At 36.6% G+C, this 26,623-nt stretch overlaps 1 protein-coding gene across 2 annotated transcripts; it reads right to left on the reverse strand.

Moving 5' to 3' along the window:
• Positions 1 to 506: 506 nt before the first annotated feature.
• Positions 507 to 4,244, reverse strand: LOC145163208 (MADS-box protein SOC1-like). 2 transcript variants are annotated; one of them, XM_079082064.1, is made up of 8 exons: positions 4,029 to 4,119; positions 2,817 to 3,006; positions 1,996 to 2,077; positions 1,693 to 1,754; positions 1,376 to 1,475; positions 1,157 to 1,198; positions 984 to 1,025; positions 507 to 882 (listed from the first exon to the last, which is right to left on the reverse strand). In XM_079082064.1, exons 2-8 carry the CDS (start codon positions 2,996 to 2,998, stop codon positions 736 to 738), a joined length of 657 nt encoding a protein of 218 aa, XP_078938190.1. In that variant the 5' UTR covers positions 2,999 to 3,006; positions 4,029 to 4,119; the 3' UTR covers positions 507 to 735. The 2 variants fall into 2 exon arrangements, with proteins under 2 accessions (XP_078938190.1, XP_078938189.1); XM_079082063.1 differs by lacking the exon at positions 4,029 to 4,119 and adding an exon at positions 4,144 to 4,244 and having other exon boundaries at positions 511 to 882.
• Positions 4,245 to 26,623: the final 22,379 nt, after the last annotated feature.

Here is a 26,623-nt window from a genome sequence, read left to right on the forward strand (position 1 = left end):
ACCATATATTACATATGTGTTTCGGAAAGATGTATTACATTTTATGAAAACAAAACTTACATGAAATAAAAAAAGTCAAATATATTTTGGAACGAATGTCCGAAATCATACTCCGGAATTCCAGAGATCTCCCCGGAACAATGTGTTCCAGAAAATATGGTTACTTTACGAAGACAAAAATATTATTTTTGTCAAAAAAATCATTTATAATGATTAGATTACTCAATTTCCCTTAAATATATTATAAATATGATGCTTATCACGTGGTCATGAATACACCGCTTTCAATCTAATGGAGTAGATTAAAGAACCATGCACTATCCCACATGGTGACATGGTTGCGAAGCCTTTATTGTAAGTTTTATCCATGAGATTTGTTTTTATAGACTCATAAATCGTTGCAAACAAACCATGCAAGTTGTAACCAAGATTTATTAATTTAAATCGACTTGTAGCAAATTAATACAACACCAAAATGTCTAATATTTACAAGAATTGTTACAAACGGATTTTCCATTACTTTAATCCTTGCATATAATCACTTCAAATATATGAAAATGAATATATAGCATTTGAGATATCACCGATGAATAATGCTTATGAAAGTGTACGTCATCCCTATATACAAATCTTTTGAGTCCATGTGTATGTGTGTCATATCACGGAATGATTCTTTTTATGTTTTATTTATCGAAAGTTACCTCATATTCAAGCATAACCTAGACATGGCATACACTACTTTGATCGATCTTTCTTGGTTTTCCTTTTTGGTTGTCCAATAAACAATTCTGTTTCCACATCTGATGTTTTATCTTCATGACCATCTTCCAACAATAGAAAAATTGACTCCCTTTCTTTTGTCTCTATTGATTGAAGTCGACACTGAAACACAATAGGCACAATTAATGAGTTATGTTAGACTCTCCACCACAGGATCTAATGGTAAAAAAAAAATAGGAAATTAGAACGATAAACAAATTTACCTTCTCGTTTAATATTGCATTTTCAGTTGCCAACTTTTTCTCCTAAATTAATAAATGAATTAATTTGTCAATAGTTATTAAAATTTTTTATTTGTCACTAAAAAGACTACGTTAGAATCCTATCAAACAAGCTTGAAAGTGAAAGGTTGAAAGTTGACTTGTGTTAGTATTACCTTTGCTTGTAATTGCTCAACTTGTTCGTTGTAAACTTGCATCTATAACATCAAGTACACAAATAAATAGTTTAAACGAGTCCAAAACCCCCCACAAAAGAACATCTTGAAGCAAGAATCAAAATATGAAAACCAAACTTGTAAAAGAAAATGTCCAAGTTACCAGTCAAAAAATTCGAAGGAAAAGAATGGATTTAATTTTCTATATTAAAAGTTAACCTTTCTTGCTCTGATAATGCGTGCACTCCTTTCTAACTGTTGTTCAATATGTAGTAGTTCTTCCATGGTAGTAGATCCTATACCTTCTCCCAATATTTTCCTGTATTATATAAATCCAATTAAAAAACAAATTAATTTTGACGTCATAACCATTTTTTCCCTTAACTAGAGCTTCAAATTGTTAATGCATTATAAAACACGTATTAATGTCGTTTATGCAACTCTTTGTCTTCTCAAATACGGTTTTTTGATCGAATATATTCACCGTATATGAGTTTGGTAATTACAGAATTAGCTAATATAAAACAAAAACGCACCTTTTTGCAACTTCTAAGAGCTCTATTTGTTTTGCCATACCTGCTGCTAACTGTCGCATACGCTGTCATGGAATTATATGCACACAAAATATAAGTCAAAAGATTAATAGCACATCACGGTCTTCAGTGAAGATCAAAGAACAAATCCAAATTCTTTTACAAAAACGGAAGAACATATCAAGATCTTCGACAAATTACAAAGATCATATAAAGATGGTTTAGAAGATTGACAGCAAAACATCAAGATCTTCAATGAAGAAGCAAGAACGTTTGAAATTAATATAGAACAATAACATATCAAACCTGGACATCTTCTGCACGCATAGAATCCTGAGTTGGCATATCTTTTACATGATCTCTATAGCGTTCAATAGTCTCCTTCATGCTAATGACATTGAAATTGGGAAAAAGGATGCAATTAAGAGCGATTCTCTTTTCTTCATTTGAAGACTAGATGGACTACGTACATTTTTTAAACTTATATAATATATTTGCCTACATATATATACCGTATTTTTTTGTGCAAAAAATACTTATATTATAAGTTTGTGCTATGTCAATAGATACAAAGCACATGTATTTTAAACAAGATATGAATATAATAACAATAATACGGTTTGTTAATATTTAATTAGTTTTTTATAATCATTATTGTGATTATTTATAAATATTTTATCAGTACGACCTACAAAAAAAAAATAAGGAAATGCATTCACAACCACACGATTTTGTATACGGCCACATGCACGACATATCTTGTCAATTGCTAATATTGATTATTTTACATAAAGTAATAAAAGTTTTAATATTGAGTCCAAAATATATGCCCAAAAACATACCTTTTGTCTCACAAAATCTCATTAGTCTCACATTGAGCTTGCAAGTTGATAGATGTGTGTGTAACTATTGTATTCATGCAATAAAAAAGTTAATTAAAGAAAGAATCCATAAATTAAAATCAATAAAAACTACATAAATGAAACCTAGCTTGATTGAGCTTGCAAATTAATATAGAGTTTACTTTTTGGGTATATGTGTGTGTAACTGTTGTATTCATGCAATAAATCAAGTTAATTAAAGAAAGAACCCGTGAATTAAAATGAATAACACTACATATATGAAACCTTGAGCTTGCAAATTCATAGAGTTTGCTTTTTGGGGAGAAGATGATGAGAGCAACTTCAGCATCACAAAGTACAGAAAGCTCAAAGGCTTTCTTCAACAAACCATTTCTTCTCTTGGAGAAAGTAACTTGTCTGCTTGTGGCATTCTCTATCCTCTTCATCTGAGTCTTCCCTCTCACCATCTTCAAATCTAATAAAAAAAGGAAATTCGTGACCAAAAACCCTAGAAACATGAACATGGTTTTGTGTATATCTTAAGTTAAAGAAAAAGAGAAGCCATAAATCGTGTAACAGTTGATGGTAAAATGTCTCATGCATGATGGTAATTATGGTATAATTAGGTTGTGTGTTCCACTCCAAATCTAATAAAAATGCAATCTTGATGTGATCATGACTCACCAAACAACCAAAATTTTCAATTTTATGTCAACTTATTCCGTTATCAAGTTTGTAATTTGGTTGGTATACAACCTGACATAATAAACTTTCTGAATTAGAGACAGGTTCGGTTCCACGGTTGATTATACCGAAGAAAGGAAAATGTATGTTTTATGTGAAGGGCGCTTTGCATAAACTCTTTGATGTAGAAGATCTAAGATGTTTAAAATAAAAGTGTTTTTATAATGAAAAAAGGTAATTTTTATATTGTAAATCGTATGTTATGAATCTTTATCCTTTTCCGATTCAAAGAGTTCAAATGGACAATAAACTGTAAGCGATCAAGATCCACCAAACAAACAATAAACTCAAACCCCTTATCAATTATTCGGTTAAGTTGACAAACTCGAATGAGTGATATCATACTTGGAGCTTGAAGAGTGTACGGAAGTGAGAGCATCTTGAAGAGCATTGTTCAAATTGAAGAAACTGAACTCTTGATGTTATTATCAAACTAGTTAGCAAGAACCAGAAAACCCAATCAATTCTTCAATTCATCAAAATTTCTTGTCGTTAAAAAAAAAAAAAAATCTTCAATTCACCGTGCTTGTAGCTTAAATGGTATTCAAACCCATCTCAAAAGTGAATCTTTATCATATAAATATACATCAAAGAAGCAAAAACCTCAAGCCCTGATTAATTCTTGAACTAAAAAAGACCTTTTCAAACGAAAACCACAAAACCTAATGAATCTTTTGAATCTTTGTTCCTTTGCCCATTCAAGCAAATTATGATTTAAGATCCATCAACCAAACACAAATCTGAAACACTTACAGATTCTATAACCAAACCATAGGATTTCTGAGTACGAAAGAAGAAAGAGATCCAAAAAGGTACATGACCAAATAGATGCACTTTATATATGATGATGAAGGAAAAGGAAACTTACAAGAGAGACTATAAAACGCTTTCTTTCTTTCTTTGGGAAGTTGGATGATGAATGAGAGAATAAAAGCAAAGAATCAAGTGTATAAAATAATAAAAGTAGGGGAGTCTAAGGGATAGGGGGGTAAAAAATAGTCAAAAACAACATAGGCCCAAGAATAGCTAATTACTTAGGTAGGTTGAGTTGATAGATTGTCCAGCCGGTACCCTATTATGGGTGTACTATAATAAAAAGAAAAGCTAAATTACAGAAATGGTCCCTGTGACTATATGTTTTTTTTGAATCAAGTCCATTTTTTTAATAATAACCGTCATCGTCCCTATTGAGTTCTGCTCATACGATCTTCGTTAATAACTCTAACACCATGTAAAATTTAGTGTTATTTTCCTATAAAATTAACGTTACTCTGGTTTTACATAAATATAAACCGACAACAAACTGCGTTGCTTACTATTTTTTATAACAAAACTAATTCTTTTAAAGTTCATTTTATTATAATGTTAGATTTTTATTTATAATCATTATTATAAAAGGGCCCACTGTTTATCTTCCTCATACAGTGAAAGATCCCATCTAAAAACCACATGTCCAATAAAGAAAACTAATTGTGAAATCGGCATCTACATTTATGACAACTTCCCCACTCCCCTGGTGGCAATAGATCGAATCATCAAACATATACAAGTTCAAATGTCAATGTTTCTTTTAGAAGAAACAACTAATCTGGTATAAAACATTAGAGCTATATAAACTACAAGTTCAATATTTTTTTCTTCATTTTCCAGAGAAAACCAAGTTTTGACTAACACATTGTTCAAAGTTCAAATACATGCATGAAGGGGAAAAAAATTACAGTGCTACAAATTTAACCGTACCTTACATCTTTGACTCACTTTCTCTTCATCGTTCTCATGCTTGCCACCATCTGATATCTTCATTGCCTCCTCACTTCGTTGACACTGCATTACCATGGAGAATGAAAAAGTGTATATATAGCCAGTATATTGAATTGGTATTGGGTCAGATTTGTCATTTTAGATGGGACTAGAGCCCCTTACTAGAAGGACGAAAACGTGATAAAGAAATATAATAATAATAATAGGGAGGACGTGATGTGAGTTACAGTTGAAAATATTGGATTTAATCAAAAAACGTAAAGTACAGGGACTATTTCTGTAATTTACTCTATAAAAAAGTAAAAAACTGCAACCTAAACCCACCCATCTAATAACACTGCTCTTTTTCCTAGTACGATACAAACTAAACTATGTTGTTTTAGGTAGTCTTCAAATTTGACATTTAGCTTATTTAGCTTTTATTGATCGAATTTATTGTTAAGGTTTTATGGTTTTAATTTATTGTTTCACATATGTTCACCCAGCAAAATTTCTTTTTTTGAGAAGCATGCAAAATTACTCACAATAGACTGAAATTCATAAACTTCATCGAAAACTGCAACAACTCTGAAAGTGACATGGTTTTCATTACAAAAGCATATACAACTGAATTCTCTATAAGTAGTAAGTTCAATAAGCACCACGAAGAAACGGCAATGGAGTAGACCAGTTTTGTAAAACTCGCCGAGTGGGCCGATTAGTCGTTCGAATATTCCTTATTTGACCCTTACCGAAGCGAGTTACAGAATCTAAGTACTCTCCGATCGGCCCCTTACTGAATCGAGCAGTGTTGATATATATAAAGTATTTAATTATTTAATATTTACCACACACATATGAGATTATTACTACATATATCTTAAATTTTCTATAATTATTCACAAAGTGAGATCATTTTGTGCTTTTCAGTTTTTGTGTATTCAATGTATCTATGTAACATCCCAATTTTAAAGTCCAAAAATTTCTTTTTAATTAACTGACTCGTAAAAACATTCATACGAAAATACTGTGAAAACACATCATCTCATAAAACAATGTATCATGTCTGAAAACCCAAGTCATAAAATAATAACATATCATAGTACAATCCCAGAAAACTCCATGCGGAAATCATGTGTGTGTGTGATGCGCTGCTACACTGCCGGCTCCTTCCCCTTAGACGAAGAGGTACCTGAAACCAAAACTAAAACTGTAAGCACAAAGCTTAGTGAGTTCCCCCATCATACCACATACCATACAGACATATCACATACATACTGTCGGGCAATTCTGGGATGCCCGACCTACCCAGTATGGCCATTCTGGGGTGCCGACCTACCCGTGTCAAGCCATTCTGGGGTGCTGACCTACCCATGTCAAGCCATTTTGGGGTGCTGACCTACCCTTCGGTCCTATCAACCGAACCTCGGGGACTATTCCACCCCCTACTGCTACTATCACATATATCATAACGTAAACATACTGTCGGACGTTTCTGGGGTGTCCGACCTACCCTTCGGTCCTGACAACCGAACTTGAGGACTATTCCCTCCCTACTACCACTATCACATATAACATATCATGCCAGCATATAATCATATCCTCACATACTGTCAGACATCTCTGGGGTGTCTGAACTACCCTCCGGTCCTAACAACCGGACTCTACTACTGTCACATATACATATCATGCTAGCATATAACATATCAGGTAGTAGCAAACTTAGATGAATATCACAAAGACAATCATCCAACATACAACTCCTACTGGTGGGCCGGCATTGTGGCCGTAGACCCACCGCTACTGGAAGGTAACTCACCTCGAACGAGTAGCTGCTGATAATCTGTGCGGGAAATCTCTGTCTGCTGCTGCTCCGGAAATCCTCCAGCTATAATCCCCACAAAACACCTAATCAGAGTCTGAAATCCTCTCGGATATAGATGTCGGCCAACTTCTCGGCCGAGATGCTCTCCTGGATCGGTATGAAATGGGCACTCTTGGTCAACCGATCCACGATTACCCAAATCGAATCCACTCCCCGTGCAGTCTTGGGAAGTTTGGTGATGAAATCCATGGTAATATCTTCCCATTTCCACATGGAAATATCTAACGGCTGCATCTTGCCGTGTGGCCTCTGGTGCTCGGCCTTGACCTTCCTGCAAGTCAAGCACCGCTCCACATACCATGCTACGTCCCGCTTCATGCAGGGCCACCAATAATCAAGACGAAGATCTCTATACATCTTCGTCTCTCCGGGATGGATAGAAAATCTGGATTTGTGTGCCTCCTCCATCAGGATCTGGCGCACGCCTCCATGATAAGGGACCCACACCCTATGGTGAAGATTCAATAACCCTCGGCTATCATAGTCGAAGGAGGAAACCTGCCCCATAATCCGCTCGCTCTTCCGATGTTGCTCCTTCATGGCCTCCTGCTGGGCCTCCCGAATCTGCTCCAACAGCGGAGTCACCACTGTCATCCTCAGACAGATATCCCTGATCGGCGCTGCCTTGCGACTAAGCCCGTCGGCCACCACATTGGCCTTCCCCGGGTGGTAGAGGATCTCGCAATCATAATCCTTCACCACATCCAGCCATCGACGCTGCCTCATGTTCAGGTTCGGCTGATCCATGAGGTACCTCAAACTCTTGTGGTCCGTGTAAATGGTACAACGAACACCATAGAGGTAATGACGCCAAATCTTGAGGGCAAAAACTGTTGGATTAATGTCTAAGTCCATAACTATAATTGGTAAGACTTGACCCGACCCGGCATGGTCCATTTGGGTTGCATGACATCATGCATTTGGATAGACTATAATGAGAGAAATAACACTTAAGGTTGGTTAATATATTATAAGTTCTAATATATTAATAAGGTTATTTAATTAGTATTGATCAAGAATTAATTTGGAATTAATTAAGTGATCAAAAGGAGACTAATTAAATATATGGGTTGATTGTGTAAATCATTCATTCTTATATATGTGGGCTTGTGATCCAAGATTCCTTATGTTGGACTAAGTCCATGGGGTGACCCATGGATACTCCATGGAGGTTAAAATCCATGGAGCATAAGGAATGGGTAAAGTTATGAGTTACATGGTGTAACCCTAATAGCCACCATATAAAAGAATCCCATGGCTCAAGAAATCGGGCACTAATGTGTGAGGGTGAGGGCTAGACGATAATTAAGGAGTGTTCAAGTTTCTCTCAAGTTATTCCAAGTGTATTTGGTGTTGTGTGAACCATTTGAGGTGTCACACTTGGGGCACTAGGCACTCAAGCTTCATGAAGACATTCTACATCAAAGAGGTATGTATTCTATCTTGTTATATTTATTATTTTGTATGCTAGATTAGGATAATACCTTGGATGTTCATAATTGTATGTATAATAGAGAAAACATAGATCCAAGGTATTTAGGGTTGCATGTACACTTAGGAGTGTTAGAATGCTCATAACCCAACAGTGGTGTCAGAGCCTAGGCTTGTTTTCTTGTTATACTTGCAAAAGTAGCTGAAAAATCGAGTTGGATGCATATATTCGATTGTTTTGGCTGGAATTGGACTAGGAACATTACCCTAAGTTGTTTTTGGACTTATAAACTTGTTTTTGATGTGGTAATGTTCATGCTAATCCAATTTCTAAGATAATTGTCATAATTTCAAGATTTGTATTTGTTTGTATGTTCATGCTAATTTCTTGAAGATTAATGATTTGAATTATCTTGTTCTTATGAGGTTCTTAGATTAATAGAAAAGTTGTGTGAAATAGTTGTTTTCAATCCATTTTAATCTAAGAGTTGATTCCAAAGTGTGTTTTTGTAACTTGTCCTCAAGTTATATGAAAAGTCACATTTAAGAATCATAAAACTCATAAAAATTGGCAAAGGTCACAAAATGAAGAGTCTAGTTCTAATTAAATGGTTTTATGACTCCATAACTTGTCCTCAAGTTATGGAGGTTCAAGAGTCTCTTCATTAAATTAAAAAAAAAAAGTGTAACCTTAATTAGTTCCATAAGTTACAATAAAAAAAAGTTATTATTTTTATTAATTAGTTTAAAGTCTTCCATAACTTGTCCTCAAGATATGGAACTTGAAGGGTTTTTTTTTTTTTTTTTTTTTTTTTAATTAAAACTACTTTAAACTCATAAGTTATGGAATTAATTAGTTTTGAATAGTTTCAAAACTTGCCCTCAAGTTTTGGAATTTGAAAAGTTTTCACTTATGAATACTTTAAATCCAAGTTAGCCCTTAGAATTTTAAAAGTTAAAATTCAACCCTTATACTTTATAATATTATAAGTTAATAATATTTATATATATGTATAAGAGTAAAGTCAGTCTTACCGTTAGTAGGCCTCATTCACGAAGCCGGTCTATAAGGGGGGTATAAGGTTACTGCCTATAAAATGACAGTTTAATGGGTGTCCACTCTCACCCACCGCTTCCTTGACTGGTGGAGGGTCGTTAGCCGAACGGGTAGGACAAAGACTATAATTCTCCTTTCATTAAAAGTATTAATGATAAATACTAAGTAACTAAACTCTTATTAATACCCAATCTTAGTTACTTAGGAAAATGTGAATTTGGTGCTAACCCATGAAATTACACTTTGCACTTTGCTTAAATCTTTAGTGGAGCGTGTGTGGTTAACCGGCACACTAACCTGGACTTAACAAGGTAGGCAAAGGGTAACTTAATATTTATCATAGTATCGGTGGAGCGTGTGTGGTTAACCGGCACACTGATTAATGGGTAAATATTAAGGGTACCAAGTATATTTGCATGGTTATTCACACCTTGTTTTGTGATCCTCGGCATCCCAGTCACAAAACCTGAAGGGCACACTGGAGATTGAAACATGCCTTTGAACAGTTCAATGAATCTCAAAGATCTAGGACTTTCAAATCCAATTAAAACCTAATAAATTATTTCGTTTTTCATGGTGGAAATTGGTAAATCGTCATTCACCTACCTTCAAATATTTTATAGCTTGGATTACGGCATCCCCCTTCTAAGTTATAAAATAGTTTGTTGGGTCCTAGCCTTAATATTTCATATTGGGTGTCATATTAAGGACTTTAAATCAACTATCTTGAATATCTCCCAAAAAGATGTCTGGTCTAGACATTTATGATCTTCCCAAATCTCTTGAAACAAGCTTTCCTAAATGAAGATGATGTCCCATGGATATCATACTTCTTTCACCTCCTCCAATTATTCTCCCTAACCCACAAGTTCCTAAAAAGTTTAAGGTCACTCAAGCCCTATTGGCAACGCAAGGTCTAGGTGTGATCACATCTTGGAGATGTAGTCACATATTGACAAGCCGGGAGAGTTCGGTGTCAAAGTCTTGAGAAAGTTGGTGGCTCAACTACTTTCTAAGTCACATAGTGATTTCTTTTGGGAATCCTATGAAACAGACTAAGACAAGACCCTTAATGATCTTATCTATTTGCTAAGATCAACTTCCTAAAACGCTATGGACATTGACAATGATGACATTGGATATCCAGTAAAGCTCTCTCTTCCCAATGGAAAGGGATCGACCATAGTCAACTCGGTTGAACCAATGGTAAAGAGAGAGGCGAAGTCTGAGATAGTCCCATTATCAAGGGTCCATAGGTAGCTATTGCCAAAGAAAGGGGCATTGGTTACGAAGCTGCCAAATTTACCTAAGGATGTTAAAGTCAATAAGTTTGGCTCTACTTCAGGTAAAGTCCATTGTCTAACTCTATTAAGTACATGCTGATTCTGATCGCGAAGATGGATTTCAATCGCATGGTTCGGTGATCAGAATTTTGGGCTATTACTTAAGAGTTATGATATTTATATTGCTTAGGAATAGATAACAACAAGGTTTTCATATGGATTGTAAGGATAAGTTTTTCCGCAAAGTTTTAAAATAAAAGAAAAAGGTTTTGATTTTATTTATTTTAAGTATCCTTACAATGGCATTTGTGAAAAGTTGTTGCTTATAAGATTCCATTGATAGCAATATTGGAAAAATGGATTTGATTATTTCGGTTGTGGTAGTGTCTAATATTACCAAATAAGGAAAGATTCTCATCACCCAAGGTTCAATTGGACCGAAACTTGGAATCATGCAAGTTGTATAGTATGATGAATGAGAACTTTCAGCTTGGAAAATTAAGACTAATTCCTTATGTGAATAAGGAAAGGACTAAGGGATCGAGTACACATTCTTGTGCACTGGTCAAGTCCACCATAAAGATCAAGAAGACTATTCGTCATGATTTACTTAAGTTCAGTAAATATGGTTATACTTATAAGTTTAAGTATAAGTCTGTAGCATTGGAGAAGCTTCAATGTGAGACAGAACGAATAAGAAGAATCAAAGTATGGCAGAAAGATACAAGTTTCTCAAATCTGAAAAGATGGGAGAGTACTTTAGTATCATGTTTATGATCATCTTAATGATTAAGATACCATATCACAATTGGTCCTCTAAAGTCATCTTAGTGCATTCTTATGACTAAGAAGAGGAGTCATGAATTGTTGAAATGGTTAAATCAAAAAGATGAGTCATACTTCGTTCCAATACAATTCTTAGAGTCATACTCCAAGATTGTAACTTGAGTGACATATCTTAAAGAGGGTTTGTTAACACTAGTCAAATGTAAGAGTAAAAGGTTATCTACTCTTGTACATTTGAAATTGGTAAGTTGTGATGTTTTGGATAAAACAGAGACCAACTTAGGCCAATTGTGTAAAGTGTTAGTCTTGATAAAGAATCCGCACTATCTCTTGAATATTTGACAAGGGAGTCTTATATGTCAAGAGGACAGTGGGAGTCTTAAAGCTCTTGAATGTTTCAAGACTTAATCAAGAATAAAACCTAAAGTCCTTCACTAGCACACGACTTGAGGTTTATAACCTATCGTGTTGAAATTTTTGTGCCTATCCAAGTTGCCTTTGCATAGGAGTTCTGAGAGTTCTCAATTGGTTGCACAACTACTTGGAAGCAATGGCAGGCACCTGAGCTGCCAAATGGCAAGAATTTAAGATTGCACAAGTTTAATCAATATGAGTTTGGATTTGTCACTAACCTTGTCTTGTGATTATGGTTTTGACAAATTCACATGGATAAGAACACATACACTATTAAATCTAAGTGTCATAAGGTTTCTCTCCGATTCATGAAAATGATGGTGAGGAAACACTTTCACTAAGTAGATTTTAGCTGCATAGCAATTGTGATATTTGCATTCTCAAAGTCGTTAGTAGAGCGTGTGTGGTTTACCGGCACACTAACATGGACTTGTGAGAAGTGGCAAAGGTCTAAACAATTGAGACTATGATTACGACTTCCCTTTTCATAGTTCTAAAATTGTTTAGACACACATGTGAGCTATCTAAGAGAGGTGTATGATTTTGATAAAGTTTTATCAAAACAATCTAGTATTAGAAATCTAAACTTTGGTAAGAAAGTCAGCTGATTTCTGAGTACATGTCAAAGCTAGTGGGAGCATAAGTGTTATGCTAATAATCATCATGTTAGTGGAGCATGATAATTATGACAAAGGTTGCAAGTTAGCAATGTTAATTATAGAAAACAAAAGTTTCAATTCGTGAGGTTGCAGGGGTTGAAAAAGTTGTTTTGCTATAATTAAGGGAGAGGAAATTATACTTCATTTCAATTCTAAAAGCTTAGATTGAGATTTTAATCGTATTTAATCAAGGATATATATATATGAATTTCATGTTGGAATGACTCAACATAAGGAAATTCTATATATGGGTCCATTATTTGCGTTCTAAAATTCGATTATGATTACGGCATCCCTTTTCATAATCTGAATTTTGAGAACTTGGCAAATTGAAATGGAAATATTATAGCAAAAGACTGGTTTAGTCTTTATGTGAGACATCATGAATCGTGTCCCATATGCTTCCGATATAGGATCGATTACATGTGCTATATTCATCCTTTCTAAAATTTTCCAAATGCCTGGGGCATTATGAAGGGAAAAGGTCTAGAATTGGATATGACTAAAATGATTAAGCAATTGTCGAGGACAATCTAAGGTTTACCAAAGATTGGTTGCTCAAGGACAGTTGGAAGTATAATGTTAATTCTGGAAGGACCATATTGACATAATCTGTAAGGAGGCAACTCTTGTTCAGAAGTGATAGTCAAAATGGAATATGGAAATGTTTCAAAGTTAGAAATTATTCAATCTGTGTAAGATTAGGAAACTTAATGAAAGAAGGATGTTTCCAAGGAGCTGATCTCCTTTGGAATGCTCTGTAATGATTGTTGTCAAGTCTTTCTGACTTCGTGCATAATCATTAAGAGGATCAATGCATATAAGTTTAGAATCTAACAGATTTCAGTAAATGGCATGAATTTGGAATTCTTGCATTTGCAGTAAGGATTTGGGACTGTGAAAAGAGGATCATTGGAGTGATGTTCAATTGATCTATTTTACAAAGTAAAGATCATAGACAAACATAGTATGCATACTTGGTGTATGGCATGACTAGTGTTTAGAAAACATAGTGTACATGCTTGGAGCATGGGACAACTATTGTTTTAAATTCAAGTATAAAGTTGATAAAACCGAAACAATGAATAATGAGTAATCAGTATGGTGATAAATAAAAGTGTTTATTTATATTCATAGGGTTTGATACCATATTTGATTCATTTATTCTTGTGTTTCACTTTGCATGTTTTGACTTCCAGAATAACTAAGTCGCTCTTCCTGAATGATTAAGTTATTCAAACCATCCACAGTCGGTCATATGTTGGAAGTAGATATGAATCAAGACTATCATGGGTTGGTTTGTAGAGGTCCAAGTTGGTGGACAAAGTGGTGCTACAACACTCATGAGTGCTCATAAGTTCTGAGTATTGGATTCAACCCGCGCTCATTTGAATCACTTCATGGATTTTATCACGAGTGATCATGAGACGATAATATCTTATATTCTTCAAACCTAGAGATATGAGTTGTTACTATGAGTTGGTTATACATTGATTGCACGAAAACGCATTGGTAACTCGATGTTATAAAACGTGCCTTTGTGTATGATTCAACAAGTAGTAGAACAAGCCATATTAGTCGAAGTTTATGCATTCCTTTTACCTTCGGGATAAAAGCGATATCTGTGGGCCCCTTGATGATTTAAAGATGATACATGTGAGTGCTTGGCCAAGCCAGGACTGATTTGATTTGTTCAATCAGTCAGTCATCATGAATCGGAAATTGGGAAACAACAAATGGACAGAGAGAATGATTGATAATCCATGTCTCAGTCCATATGATATCTAGAATGGAGGAATATACGATCCCTTATCTAATGGACAAGTCATTGACAAAGGTCAGAGTTCATCGACAAGGTCAGAGTTCGACAGAAGCTTTTGAGAGCTACGATTGCTGATCGGTTCCTGAAGTCATACGCAATAATAATTTTAGACTTATCCAAGTGGGAGACTGTTGGATTAATGTCTAAGTCCATAACTATAATTGGTAAGACTTGACCCGACCCGGCATGGTCCATTTGGGTTGCATGGGATCATGCATTTGCATAGACTATAATGAGAGAAATAACACTTAAGGTTGGTTAATATATTATAAGTTCTAATATATTAATAAGGTTATTTAATTAGTATTGATCAAGAATTAATTTGGAATTAATTAAGTGATCAAAAGGAGACTAATTAAATATATGGGTTGATTGTGTAAATCATTCATTCTTATATATGTGGGCTTGTGATCCAAGATTCCTTATGTTGGACTAAGTCCATGGGGTGACCCATGGATACTCCATGGAGGTTAAAATCCATGGAGCATAAGGAATGGGTAAAGTTATGAGTTACATGGTGTAACCCTAATAGCCACCATATAAAAGAATCCCATGGCTCAAGAAATCGTACACTAATGTGTGAGTGTGAGGGCTAGACGATTTTAAGGAGTGTTCAAGTTTCTCTCAAGTTATTCCAAGTGTATTTGGTGTTGTGTGAACCATTTGAGGTGTCACACTTGGGGCACTAGGCACTCAAGCTTCATGAAGACATTCTACATCAAAGAGGTATGTATTCTATCTTGTTATATTTATTATTTTGTATGCTAGATTAGGATAATACCTTGGATGTTCATAATTGTATGTATAATAGAGAAAACATAGATCCAAGGTATTTAGGGTTGCATGTACACTTAGGAGTGTTAGAATCCTCATAACCCAACACATACTACCTTTCACATCTATCCGTACTTTCCTCAAGGACTGTCTCGACTTCACCAGGTCCCTTAACCAATATCCCTTTCAATCTAGTCTCATCCCAGGCTTTCCTGGGGCACTCTCTGACCTACTTTCCGCCATCAGCTGCACTAGGAGTCCCTACTTCCCTTCCCTAACTAGCTTGTGAGTACTGATAAATATCCGCTCACTAGTTAGTTAAAGTTAGTTAGGACCCCTTAAGTACAAAGCAAGCAACATTCGTGCATCGAGTAACCGCATCAGGCATAACCTAATCAGGCTATCCTACTGCTGACTAAATAGTCCTAGCATACAGCTCGTACAACATGCATATAAGGAATCCTTCATAGATCCTTGGTCCTACTCTAGCATGCAGTTCTCAGAATCCTATACATCAGGCATACAAGGCATCCTCCTAGATTCTTAGCCCTAATCTAGCATGCAGTTCTCAGAATCATATATCATATAACTTATTATAACAAGTATAGGTATCTTGGGGAAAGCTTACTTGAGCTCGGCTGGTCGCACGCATCACACACCTTGTTCTTTCTCAAAACCCTTTGAATCAGATTTTAGAAAACCATTTTCTTTGTAAAAATCTTTTAAATCCCTCGGTTTGAGTCCAGACACTCCCGAGGGTGTGTCCGAATCCCTCAAACCAGGGCTCTGATACCAACTTGTAACATCCCAATTTTCAAGTCCAAAAATTTCTTTTTAATTAACTGACTCATAAAAACATTCATAAGAAAATACTGTGAAAACACATCATCTCATAAAACAATGCATCATGTCTGAAAACCCAAGTCATAAAATAATAACATATAGAGTTCAATCCCAGAAAACTCCATGCGGAAATCATGTGTGTGTGTGGTGCGCTGCTACACTGCCGGCTCCTTCCCCTTAGACGAAGAGGTACCTGAAACCAAAACTAAAGCTGTAAGCACAAAGCTTAGTGAGTTACCCCATCATACCACATACCATACAGACATATCGCATACATACTGCCGGGCAATTCTGGGGTGCCCGACCTACCCAGTACGGCCATTCTGGGGTGCCGACCTACCCGTGTCAAGCCATTTTGGGGTGCTGACCTACCCATGTCAAGCCATTCTGGGGTGCTGACCTACCCTTCGGTCCTATCAACCAAACCACGGGGTCTATTCCACCCCTTACTGCTATTATCACATATATCATAACGTAAACATACTGTCAGACGTTTCTGGGGTGTCCGACCTACCCTTCGGTCCTGACAACTGAACTTGAGGACTATTCCCTCCCTACTACCACTATCACATATAACATATCATGCCAGCATATAATCATATCCTCACATACTGTCAGACATATTTGGGGTGTCTGACCTACCCTCCGGTCCTAACAACCGGACTCTACTACCGTCACATATACATATCATGCTAGCATATAACATATCAGGTAGTAGCAAACTTAGATGAATATCACAAAGACAATCATCTAACATACAACTCCTACTGGTGGGCCAGCATTGTGGTCGTAGACCCACCGCTACTGGAAGGTAACTCACCTCGAACGAGTAGCTGCTGATAATCTGTGCGGGAAATCTCTGTCTGCTGCTGCTCCGGAAATCCTCCGGCTGTAATCCCCACAAAACACTTAATCAGAGTCTGAAATCTATTCTTAGGGTAAAATGACCATTTTACCCCTGACCAAGTCCAAGTCAAAGTCAAAGTCAACTTCCAGTTGACCCGAATCGCCGAGTTGGGCTGCCAACTCGTCGAGTCCCTATCTCTTCAACTGTCCTCATCCACGACTCTACTCGTCGAGTTTAGCGACGACTCGACGAGTTCCTATTCGATATGAACATCGAATGAACCTTCATCCGACTCGCCGAGTTGTATGAACAACTCATCGAGTTCATCTTCATCTGATGAACAAGTTCTGACCTTGACTCGCCGAGTTGTATGAACAACTCGTCGAGTTCATCTTCAACCATAAGGAGATTACCTTGGACTCGCCGAGTCTGTTCTAGCACTCGTCGAGTCCCATGAACTCTAGGTCTAAGGCTAAGTCCAATACATTGGGTCACTCCTTCGGACCCTCTACAACCTTTCTAACACCCAACTGAGTTCTTTTGACCCTCAACAAACATGGGACTTTATGCCTTGGACTCGTCGAGTCCCAAGAACGGACTCGCCGAGTCGATAACGTCCACACCCTAAATCCTCGATTTCTGATGTACTACCTTTGACCAAAAGATAGACCCAAGCCCCTAAGCTCGATCTAGCACGTAAAGTTTCGAACTTTACGTGCATGCATGGGACTTTTGAGCCTAAAAGGCTCTTAAATGGCTCTTATGTTGCATGGGGCCTTCCTTGAGTGCAAAAGCAACCCAAATCTGCCTTGTGACCCCTCCCAAGACTTAGATCCGAAGTCTTGACCCCCAACCATGTTTGCAATCATGGTTGGCTACCTCATATGGCTTAAAAAGCCCTAAATCTTCCCCAAAAAGGGATCTAACAAACAAGCAAGCAAGGTACAGACTTTATACCTTTCAAAGACTGCAAATGATGAACCAAACTCGAATCCTTCAGTCTCCTCTTGATCCTTCTATGCTCTTCCTCCTTAATTGAGGTCAAAACCCACAAAAATCACTCAAAAGCCTTAGATCTTGCACCAAAACACTTAGGGTTTGCTATGGAGAGTTTCTGGGAGCATAAAGGGGCGATGGAGGCTGTATAAGGTTGTTTAAATAGGGTGCAAACCCTCAGATTAGGGTTTTGTCCAGTCAGAGCCTACTCGTCGAGTCCGGGACCCGACTCGATGATTCCATCACTTAAATCCCGCGTCCCATCCCGCTTCTACTCGGCGAGTTGGTCCTTCAACTCGCCGAGTCCAGGGCCAAAAATGCAAAATACTTAAATAAAAATACATACCAAGAACCAGGTGCTACAATCTAAATTTGTTATATATTTCAATCAACTTATTATTTTAACTTATGATTTTACATATATAATTTCATTGAAATATTTCTACATGAATTACAAAATCCAAGTACTCCCGAGTATTCGCTAATCGACAGTCGGTCGAACTGGTACCGAGTAATGAGTTCTACAACCTTTGAGTAGACTAAACAAAAGATTTACAATGCAATAAAAAAAATAATACCTAAGTAAAAAAATTTAAAATTATGAATAATCGCAAAAATACTACATGATTTAGAAAAGGAATGTACTGAACGATGTTGCTAAAGGCTGGCATCCATCCTTCCATTTGATCAAGGGCATTGGACTACGCTGGCTTTGGGATGCCATGCTTGATGCTTGAAGAAAGTTCCAAACCAATGTCTGGCACTTGGTAAAGATTTGTGATTTCCGGGTGACGACAAGTAACTCGTGAATGTCTATATTCAACTACGGCTATTGAGCGTCGAGATGCTTTACCACGCGAGATCCTTTCCTCACGCACGGTACACGCCGAGACAACTCTCCTTCAAGTTGACCTAATGCACTTGTAGCTTTCTCGAGCGCTGTAAAGGATCTAAAATGCCACAAAAGCACACAACGAAATCAAGAAAAACAGTAATATCATAAACCAATCATAGATCTATATTTAACCAATCAATTGCAACTAAAACTAAACGAGAAGGTAACTACAATACATACCTTTGTATTCATTGAAACCTTCGTAGATCTTGATCGAATGGTGAGTGCTAAGAACCCAAATGGAGAGGTTCTCTTTCATTGTCGCACCCAAGGAATAGAGTTTGAATTCACCACATAGACGAACACCTTGAATGCCTCAAACCAAAAGATGAAATTGATAGCTACGTGTCGCGTAAAAACCCTACACGCCGCGTAATCGGCTTAGGTTTAAGGTTTCATGATTTGGTGGGTACTGCCGAATACTAGGGTTTTTCTAGAGAGAATTCTATCATCATATCCAGCCTAGGACCAATCTATTTACAGCGAAGAAATTAAACCCTTAAAGGATAAATATCTTCTCACATAATAATTATCCTTATTTTTGGAAATTATCTGACTTCACTAGTACAAAAATGATATACGGTCACATTTTTTAAAAAACGGCATGTCACACTTTTATTAAAACTGTGACCAAAGGTCAATAAAAAAATTTAGATACTGTTTTTGGATACATTTAAATTAGTTTGTGTGACCATTGTATAGATAATTAAAACTTTAACCACATTTAATTATAACAAATATGAAAATTATTAGCTACAGTCAGACAATCTAGTCATATGTTACCATCAGACACGTGTACTGATTAACATTGTGATATTTTTTTTATAAGAGACAATAGATAAATATATGGTCACTTGAGGCAATTGCATATCCTGGTGCGATTTTAGACATATGAAATCCAACGTAGCTAACACGTGAGACATATGGGCACATTAAATATTTGTGTGTCCATATGGTGGTGTTTACTAGTGACTTAGTAAAAGCAAGAAAACAAGTTACTTTTAGTGGTTTATTGTCATGTGCCTTTTAATATGTGCTTTTTCTTATGTGAGTCAATATATGATGAATTGGCTTTGGAAAAAAATATTGTAAGTGTAAGTAGCATTTGGTTATGGTTACAATTATTATGTGTGTCTATAGGTAAATCTAGTTATAGTATGGTCATTAAATGTCTTATCAGTATAATGGTCATTCTTTTGGTACTAGTATATGCCTAAAGTTAAAGAATAGTCTTCACCAAAATACCCTTTATTGACTAGTCAACTATTTGACTTATATAAAGCAATTGAGTCCCACCCAAACTGCATAACATATTATTAGACTTTGGGACAGTTTTTGCAAAAAAAATATGTCATGTTGTTCGTTTGAAGACTATTGAATTGCCTACATCAAATGAGTTTCGGTCATATATCAGTTTGACTTTTAGGACCTATTTTCATCATATAACAGTTGGAGTGATGTCAACATGTACAAAAAAATGGTTAAAGTTGCATCTGAAGGGCTCCTTTAAGTCGACCAAAATACCCTCTATAGGGGGACATAAATCGTTATAGGTTTTGTACCAATTTCTGCATCAGAACCCCAAAAAATGTAAAAGACCATATTTCCCTTTTTGAAGTAAACGGTCCCAATTTCTTATATTCGTTTTAGACTTAAAATCCAAACCAAAACAGTTTCTCATAGAGAATACCAGCAATAGCGTTCAACTTTAAAGGACACTTTTTTGACTTATGATCATATAATTCAAAAAAAAACAATGAAAAAGCCAATGATTATGTAGATAAATTGTAATTAATATGAATTAGCAGCAATGTGCTAGAAATAGTACAATTAAAAGGATATAAACATATACTAAAATCTTATAATTATATATATATATATATATATATATATATATATATATATATATATATATATATATATATATATATATATATATATATATATATATATGTACCAATTTTTTTAACTAAAAAAGTAATAAGGGTAGTATTGTCAGTTTTTGGAAAAACACCAATCATACAAAGGAGTTCGAATTCTAAATTGACATCAACCAATTGTCAATTTTTCCATGGATGAACTGGTAGCTACTATCCTACATTTCCAGGAAAACTTCCAATACACCTTTTTTCACTTTTAAGCAACTAACTTTGGTGTTTCGAGCACCAAACAACAAAAATTATGAGCTTGAATGCATGAATGTTGAGGGATTGAAGGGCATGGAAGGAGTTTTACAAGCCTATGAATACCTGCATATGCCCAAGAACGAATTAGTAATTTAACACAAAAAATGATAAATGAGAAAAAAACTTGAAATGTAAAGATGCAAATGAGCAAAATACTATTTTTCTAGTTTAAAATTTGATCAAATCAAGCAAAATGACCACATATAGAGTATTCTTCACATATGGTTCCAGCCTCGAGACATGGTTGTGTCCACCATCCTCGAGACTTGGTTGTGGGGGCTGTTGATCTTCGTTTTCACTACAAAAAATCGATAGCAGGTTATATACATGGTTGTAGAACTTATATTTTTGTATGATCTTGACAATACAAAATTAAATATTTAGATATCTATGAAGATTTTGTGGTTACATTGTTTTAATTATATTATAATTTAAATAATTAGTAAATCAATGATACAATACTAGTCATAAAGTATACAAATCTGAAAAGAAGAATCAAAGGTCGGAGAAGTCTTCTTCAGAGTAAATTTCAAGTTGGTAACTTGTTCTGGTTCAGAGTAAATGACACGTTGGGAGTTCGATTAAGAGACAAACATCAGACCCACATCATAAATTCATCATTCAATGAGGTTCTTTATTACATCATCCTACTTTCTAGGCCAAGACAATGAAGACATTACAACATCAGACCTGCAATTGCCTCAGACTCATTACAAAATGCTACATTCCTAATCTAGACAATTCAACTATTAAAGGGCATTTCTTGTTTATTTTGAGCAAATTATATACTCAACATCGTTTGTTGGTTTGAACTTGAACCACAACAATGTCTAATATTGACAACTTGTTCAATATTGTGTTAATAATCCACTCCCATGGAATGTTGGTTGTTAGAAACACTTCGAAATATCCACATTCTTGAAATTAAAAATATCATGGGATTGTGTTGCTTAAATCCTAATGAACCTACATCAAAATCAAGAACATTGTAACACCCGATTCCTGGTATGTCTTTAATTCAAGAATTTTATGTATTTTTCTCTGGGACTCGACGAGTTGGTGGCCCAACTCGTCGAGTAGGGACGGGATCCGCGGGAAGTTAAGTGACCTACTCGACGAGGCGGAGACTGACTCGGCGAGTAGGTGCTGTTTGGGTGAAACCCTAAATTTGAGGGTTTACACCCTATTTAAACGTCTTATTGTAGCCTCCATTGCCCCTTATGCTCCCAGAACACCCCTTATCGAAACCCTAGCCGCTTTAAGTGATCTAAGGCCATTTTTGGTGCTTTTGGGTGGTTTGTGAAGCTTGAAAGGAAGGAAGAAAGCTTGGGAATTGGAGTTGGGGCTTGTAGATCCAGAGATCTTATTCCATCTTCAGCTCAACCAAGGTAAATGTCCCCTGTTTTGGTCTTCCTTTTGGTTGTTCATCTTTAGGGCTTAGATTTTGAGTGCATTTAGGGCTTTCTAAGCCATTTTCGGATTTTTGAAGTGATTTATGGGGTTCTACTTTCAGATCTGAGTCATTGGAGGGGTCTCATGGCATAAAGGTGCCAACTCTATGGCCATGAGAGCCCCATGCACATTGTAGAGCACCTTTTATGGACTTTTGAGCCAAAAACCCCATGCATGTGCGCCAAGTTTGGAACTTTACGTATAAAATGGACATTAGGGGGCCAGATCTATGGTTTTGACGTCTTAAGACCCATTTAAATCGACTATATAGTAAAGGTCAAGAAGGGACTCGATGAGTTGTTCTTGGAACTCGGCGAGTCGGTGTGCAATGACCACTCAATCCCTTCTGTGGTTGGACCAGTGGCTTGAGAAGGAAGTCCCGTAAATGTTTAGACTCGTAAAGGGACCTGGGAATCATAGGACTCGGCGAGTGTATGAACAGACTCGGCGAGTCCAAGGCAATCTCCCAACTTTTGAAGATGAACTCGACGAGTTGTTCATACAACTCGGCGAGTCACAGACTGCACTTGTTCATAGGATGAAGGTGAACTCGACGAGTTGTTCATACAACTCGGCGAGTCGGATAAAGGTTCATTCGATGATGTTATAGAAGGGGAACTTGTCGAGTCTTTGCTAAACTCGACGAATAGAGTCGGGAGGGGGTCAGATGAAAGGAAAGGGACTCGACGAGTTGGCGGCCCAACTCGGCGAGTCAGGTCGACTGGAAGTTGACTTTGACCAAGGCTTTAACTTTGACCAAGGCTTTAACCTTGACCAGGGGTAAATTAGTCACTTTACCCAAAGATTAGTTAGCGGTGTTTGATTAAGAGTCTTTATGGGAATTGCAGTCGGGGAGTTACCGGAGTAGCAGTCAGACATTTCCCGATCAGCATTTCAGCAGTCGGCCTTACGAGGTGAGTTACCTTCCAGTAGGGGTGGGTCTACGGCACCAATGTCGGCCTACCAGTAGGTGATTATGGTTGAGGTGATTATCTTTGTGATAATTATCTGGTCGTTATGACTGTGCAGAGATATGTACTAGTAGTAGTAGGGCGCACTAGTCCCTACTTACCGGTTGAAAGATACCGAAGACGGTTACCGGTTGAAAGATACCGAAGGGGTGGACAGAATCCACGCTTGCATAGTAGTATGTATAGGATATGTTATTGTATGATTCAGTATGCTTATGTTATGTTATCATGAAACCAATATGTTTATGCTATGGATTATGTGATTGGGATAGGGGGTGAAATAGTCCCCAGTTACCGGTTGAAAGATACCGAAGGGGATGTTAGTTCCCGGGTACCGGTTGAAAGATACCGAAGGGGAGGGTAGTTCCCAGTTACTAGTTGAAAGATACTGAATGGGAAGTTAGTTCCCGGGTACCGGTTGAAAGATACCGAAGGGGAGGGTAGCTCCCGGTTACCGATTACAAGATACCGAAGATTTGTGCTATGAGTATGATGGGGGAACTCACTAAGCTTTGTGCTTACAGTTTCAGTTTTGGTTTCAGGTACCTCTTCGTCTAAGGGGAAGGAGTCGGTGGTGTAGCAACGCATTCACACACATACATGGTTTCCGCACCGAATTTCTAGGATTGTACTATGATTTAAAATGTTCTTGATTATATGGTTTTGAGACATGACATTATGTTTTTACAAGTAATATGAGATTGATGATGTTTTGGTAAACTGATTTGTGAATTAAGTAATTTAAAAACGAAATTTTTGGCCTCGAAAATTGGGATGTTACAAACATCATGAACCATGTATTTTTTGTCCATCTATATACGTCAGCGCCATTATTATTATTGGATTTGTTTGTGTCTTGATCTACTTACGAAAAAAATCAAGTCAAGAGAGCTTTGTTAGTAATTACCTGGGTCAAGGAAAAAGAAGACGAGAACATGTATGTTGATCTGATGACTGATAGAGATGTAGATGTCAATAGGATGTTTGATGACAAGTAGGAGTTCTGATGTGCCCATATGTATCACGTGTTAGCTACATTGGATTTCATATGTCTAAAATCGCACCAGGATATGCAATTGCCTCAAGTGACCATATATTTATCTATTGTCTCTTATAAAAAAAATATCACAATGTTAATCAGTACACGTGTCTGATGGTAACATATGACTAGATTGTCTGACTGTAGCTAATAATTTTCATATTTGTTATAATTAAATGTGGTTAAAGTTTTAATTATCTATACAATGGTCACACAAACTAATTTAAATGTATCCAAAAACAGTATCTAAATTTTTTTATTGACCTTTGGTCACAGTTTTAATAAAAGTGTGACATGCCGTTTTTAAAAAAATGTGACCGTAGATCATTTTTGTACTAGTGAAGTCAGATAATTTCCAAAAATAAGGATAATTATTATGTGAGAAGATATTTATCCTTTAAGGGTTTAATTTCTTCGCTGTAAATAGATTGGTCCTAGGCTGGATATGATGATAGAATTCTCTCTAGAAAAACCCTAGTATTCGGCAGTCTCCACCAAATCATGAAACCTTAAACCTAAGCCGATTACGCGGCGTGTAGGGTTTTTACGCGACACGTAGCTATCAATTTCATATTTTGGTTTGAGGCATTCAAGGTGTTCGTCTATGTGGTGAATTCAAACTCTATTCCTTGGGTGCGACAATGAAAGAGAACCTCTCCATTGGCTTCTTAGCACTCACCATTCGATCAAGATCTACGAAGGTTTCAATGAATACAAAGGTATGTATTGTAGTTACCTTCTCGTTTAGTTTTAGTTGCAATTGATTGGTTAAATATAGATCTATGATTGGTTTATGATATTACTGTTTTTCTTGATTTCGTTGTGTGCTTTTGTGGCATTTTAGATCCTTTACAGCGCTCGAGAAAGCTACAAGTGCATTAGGTCAACTTGAAGGAGAGTTGTCTCGGCGTGTACCGTGCGTGAGGAAAGGATCTCGCGTGGTAAAGCATCTCGACGCTCAATAGCCGTAGTTGAATATAGACATTCACGAGTTACTTGTCGTCACCCGGAAATCACAAATCTTTACCAAGTGCCAGACATTGGTTTGGAACTTTCTTCAAGCATCAAGCATGGCATCCCAAAGCCAGCGTAGTCCAATGCCCTTGATCAAATGGAAGGATGGATGCCAGCCTTTAGCAACATCGTTCAGTACATTCCTTTTCTAAATCATGTAGTATTTTTGCGATTATTCATAATTTTAAATTTTTTTACTTAGGTATTATTTTTTTTATTGCATTGTAAATCTTTTGTTTATTCTACTCAAAGGTTGTAGAACTCATTACTCGGTACCAGTTCGACCGACTGTCGATTAGCGAATACTCGGGAGTACTTGGATTTTGTAATTCATGTAGAAATATTTCAATGAAATTATATATGTAAAATCATAAGTTAAAATAATAAGTTGATTGAAATATATAACAAATTTAGATTGTAGCACCTGGTTCTTGGTATGTATTTTTATTTAAGTATTTTGCATTTTTGGCCCTGGACTCGGCGAGTTGAAGGACCAACTCGCCGAGTAGAAGCGGGATGGGACGCGGGATTTAAGTGATGGAATCGTCGAGTCGGGTCCCGGACTCGACGAGTAGGCTCTGACTGGACAAAACCCTAATCTGAGGGTTTGCACCCTATTTAAACAACCTTATACAGCCTCCATCGCCCCTTTATGCTCCAAGAAACTCTCCATCGTTTGTTGGTTTGAACTTGAACCACAACAATGTCTAATATTGACAACTTGTTCAATATTGTGTTAATAATCCACTCCCATGGAATGTTGGTTGTTAGAAACACTTCGAAATATCCACATTCTTGAAATTAAAAATATCATGGGATTGTGTTGCTTAAATCCTAATGAACCTACATCAAAATCAAGAACATTGTAACACCCGATTCCTGGTATGTCTTTAATTCAAGAATTTTATGTATTTTTCTCTGGGACTCGACGAGTTGGTGGCCCAACTCGTCGAGTAGGGACGGGATCCGCGGGAAGTTAAGTGACCTACTCGACGAGTCGGAGACTGACTCGGCGAGTAGGTGCTGTTTGGGTGAAACCCTAAATTTGAGGGTTTACACCCTATTTAAACGTCTTATTGTAGCCTCCATTGCCCCTTATGCTCCCAGAACACCCCTTATCGAAACCCTAGCCGCTTTAAGTGATCTAAGGCCATTTTTGGTGCTTTTGGGTGGTTTGTGAAGCTTGAAAGGAAGGAAGAAAGCTTGGGAATTGGAGTTGGGGCTTGTAGATCCAGAGATCTTATTCCATCTTCA

The sequence above is a fragment of the Lactuca virosa genome, chromosome 3 (assembly GCF_052849685.1).
Source record: "Lactuca virosa cultivar CGN04683 chromosome 3, Lactuca_virosa_CGN04683_v6, whole genome shotgun sequence".
NCBI lineage: Eukaryota > Viridiplantae > Streptophyta > Magnoliopsida > Asterales > Asteraceae > Lactuca > Lactuca virosa.

Bases quoted from the DNA above. Each gene is read 5' to 3' on its own strand.
- LOC145163208 (XM_079082064.1), bottom strand. From the start codon at position 2,998: ATGGTGAGAGGGAAGACTCAGATGAAGAGGATAGAGAATGCCACAAGC. The intron at 1,026-1,156 runs GTAATACTAACA...TTATTAATTTAG, and splicing joins TTGAGCAATTACAAGCAAAG to GAGAAAAAGTTGGCAACTGA. The intron at 883-983 runs GTAAATTTGTTT...ATTGTGTTTCAG, and splicing joins ATGCAATATTAAACGAGAAG to TGTCGACTTCAATCAATAGA.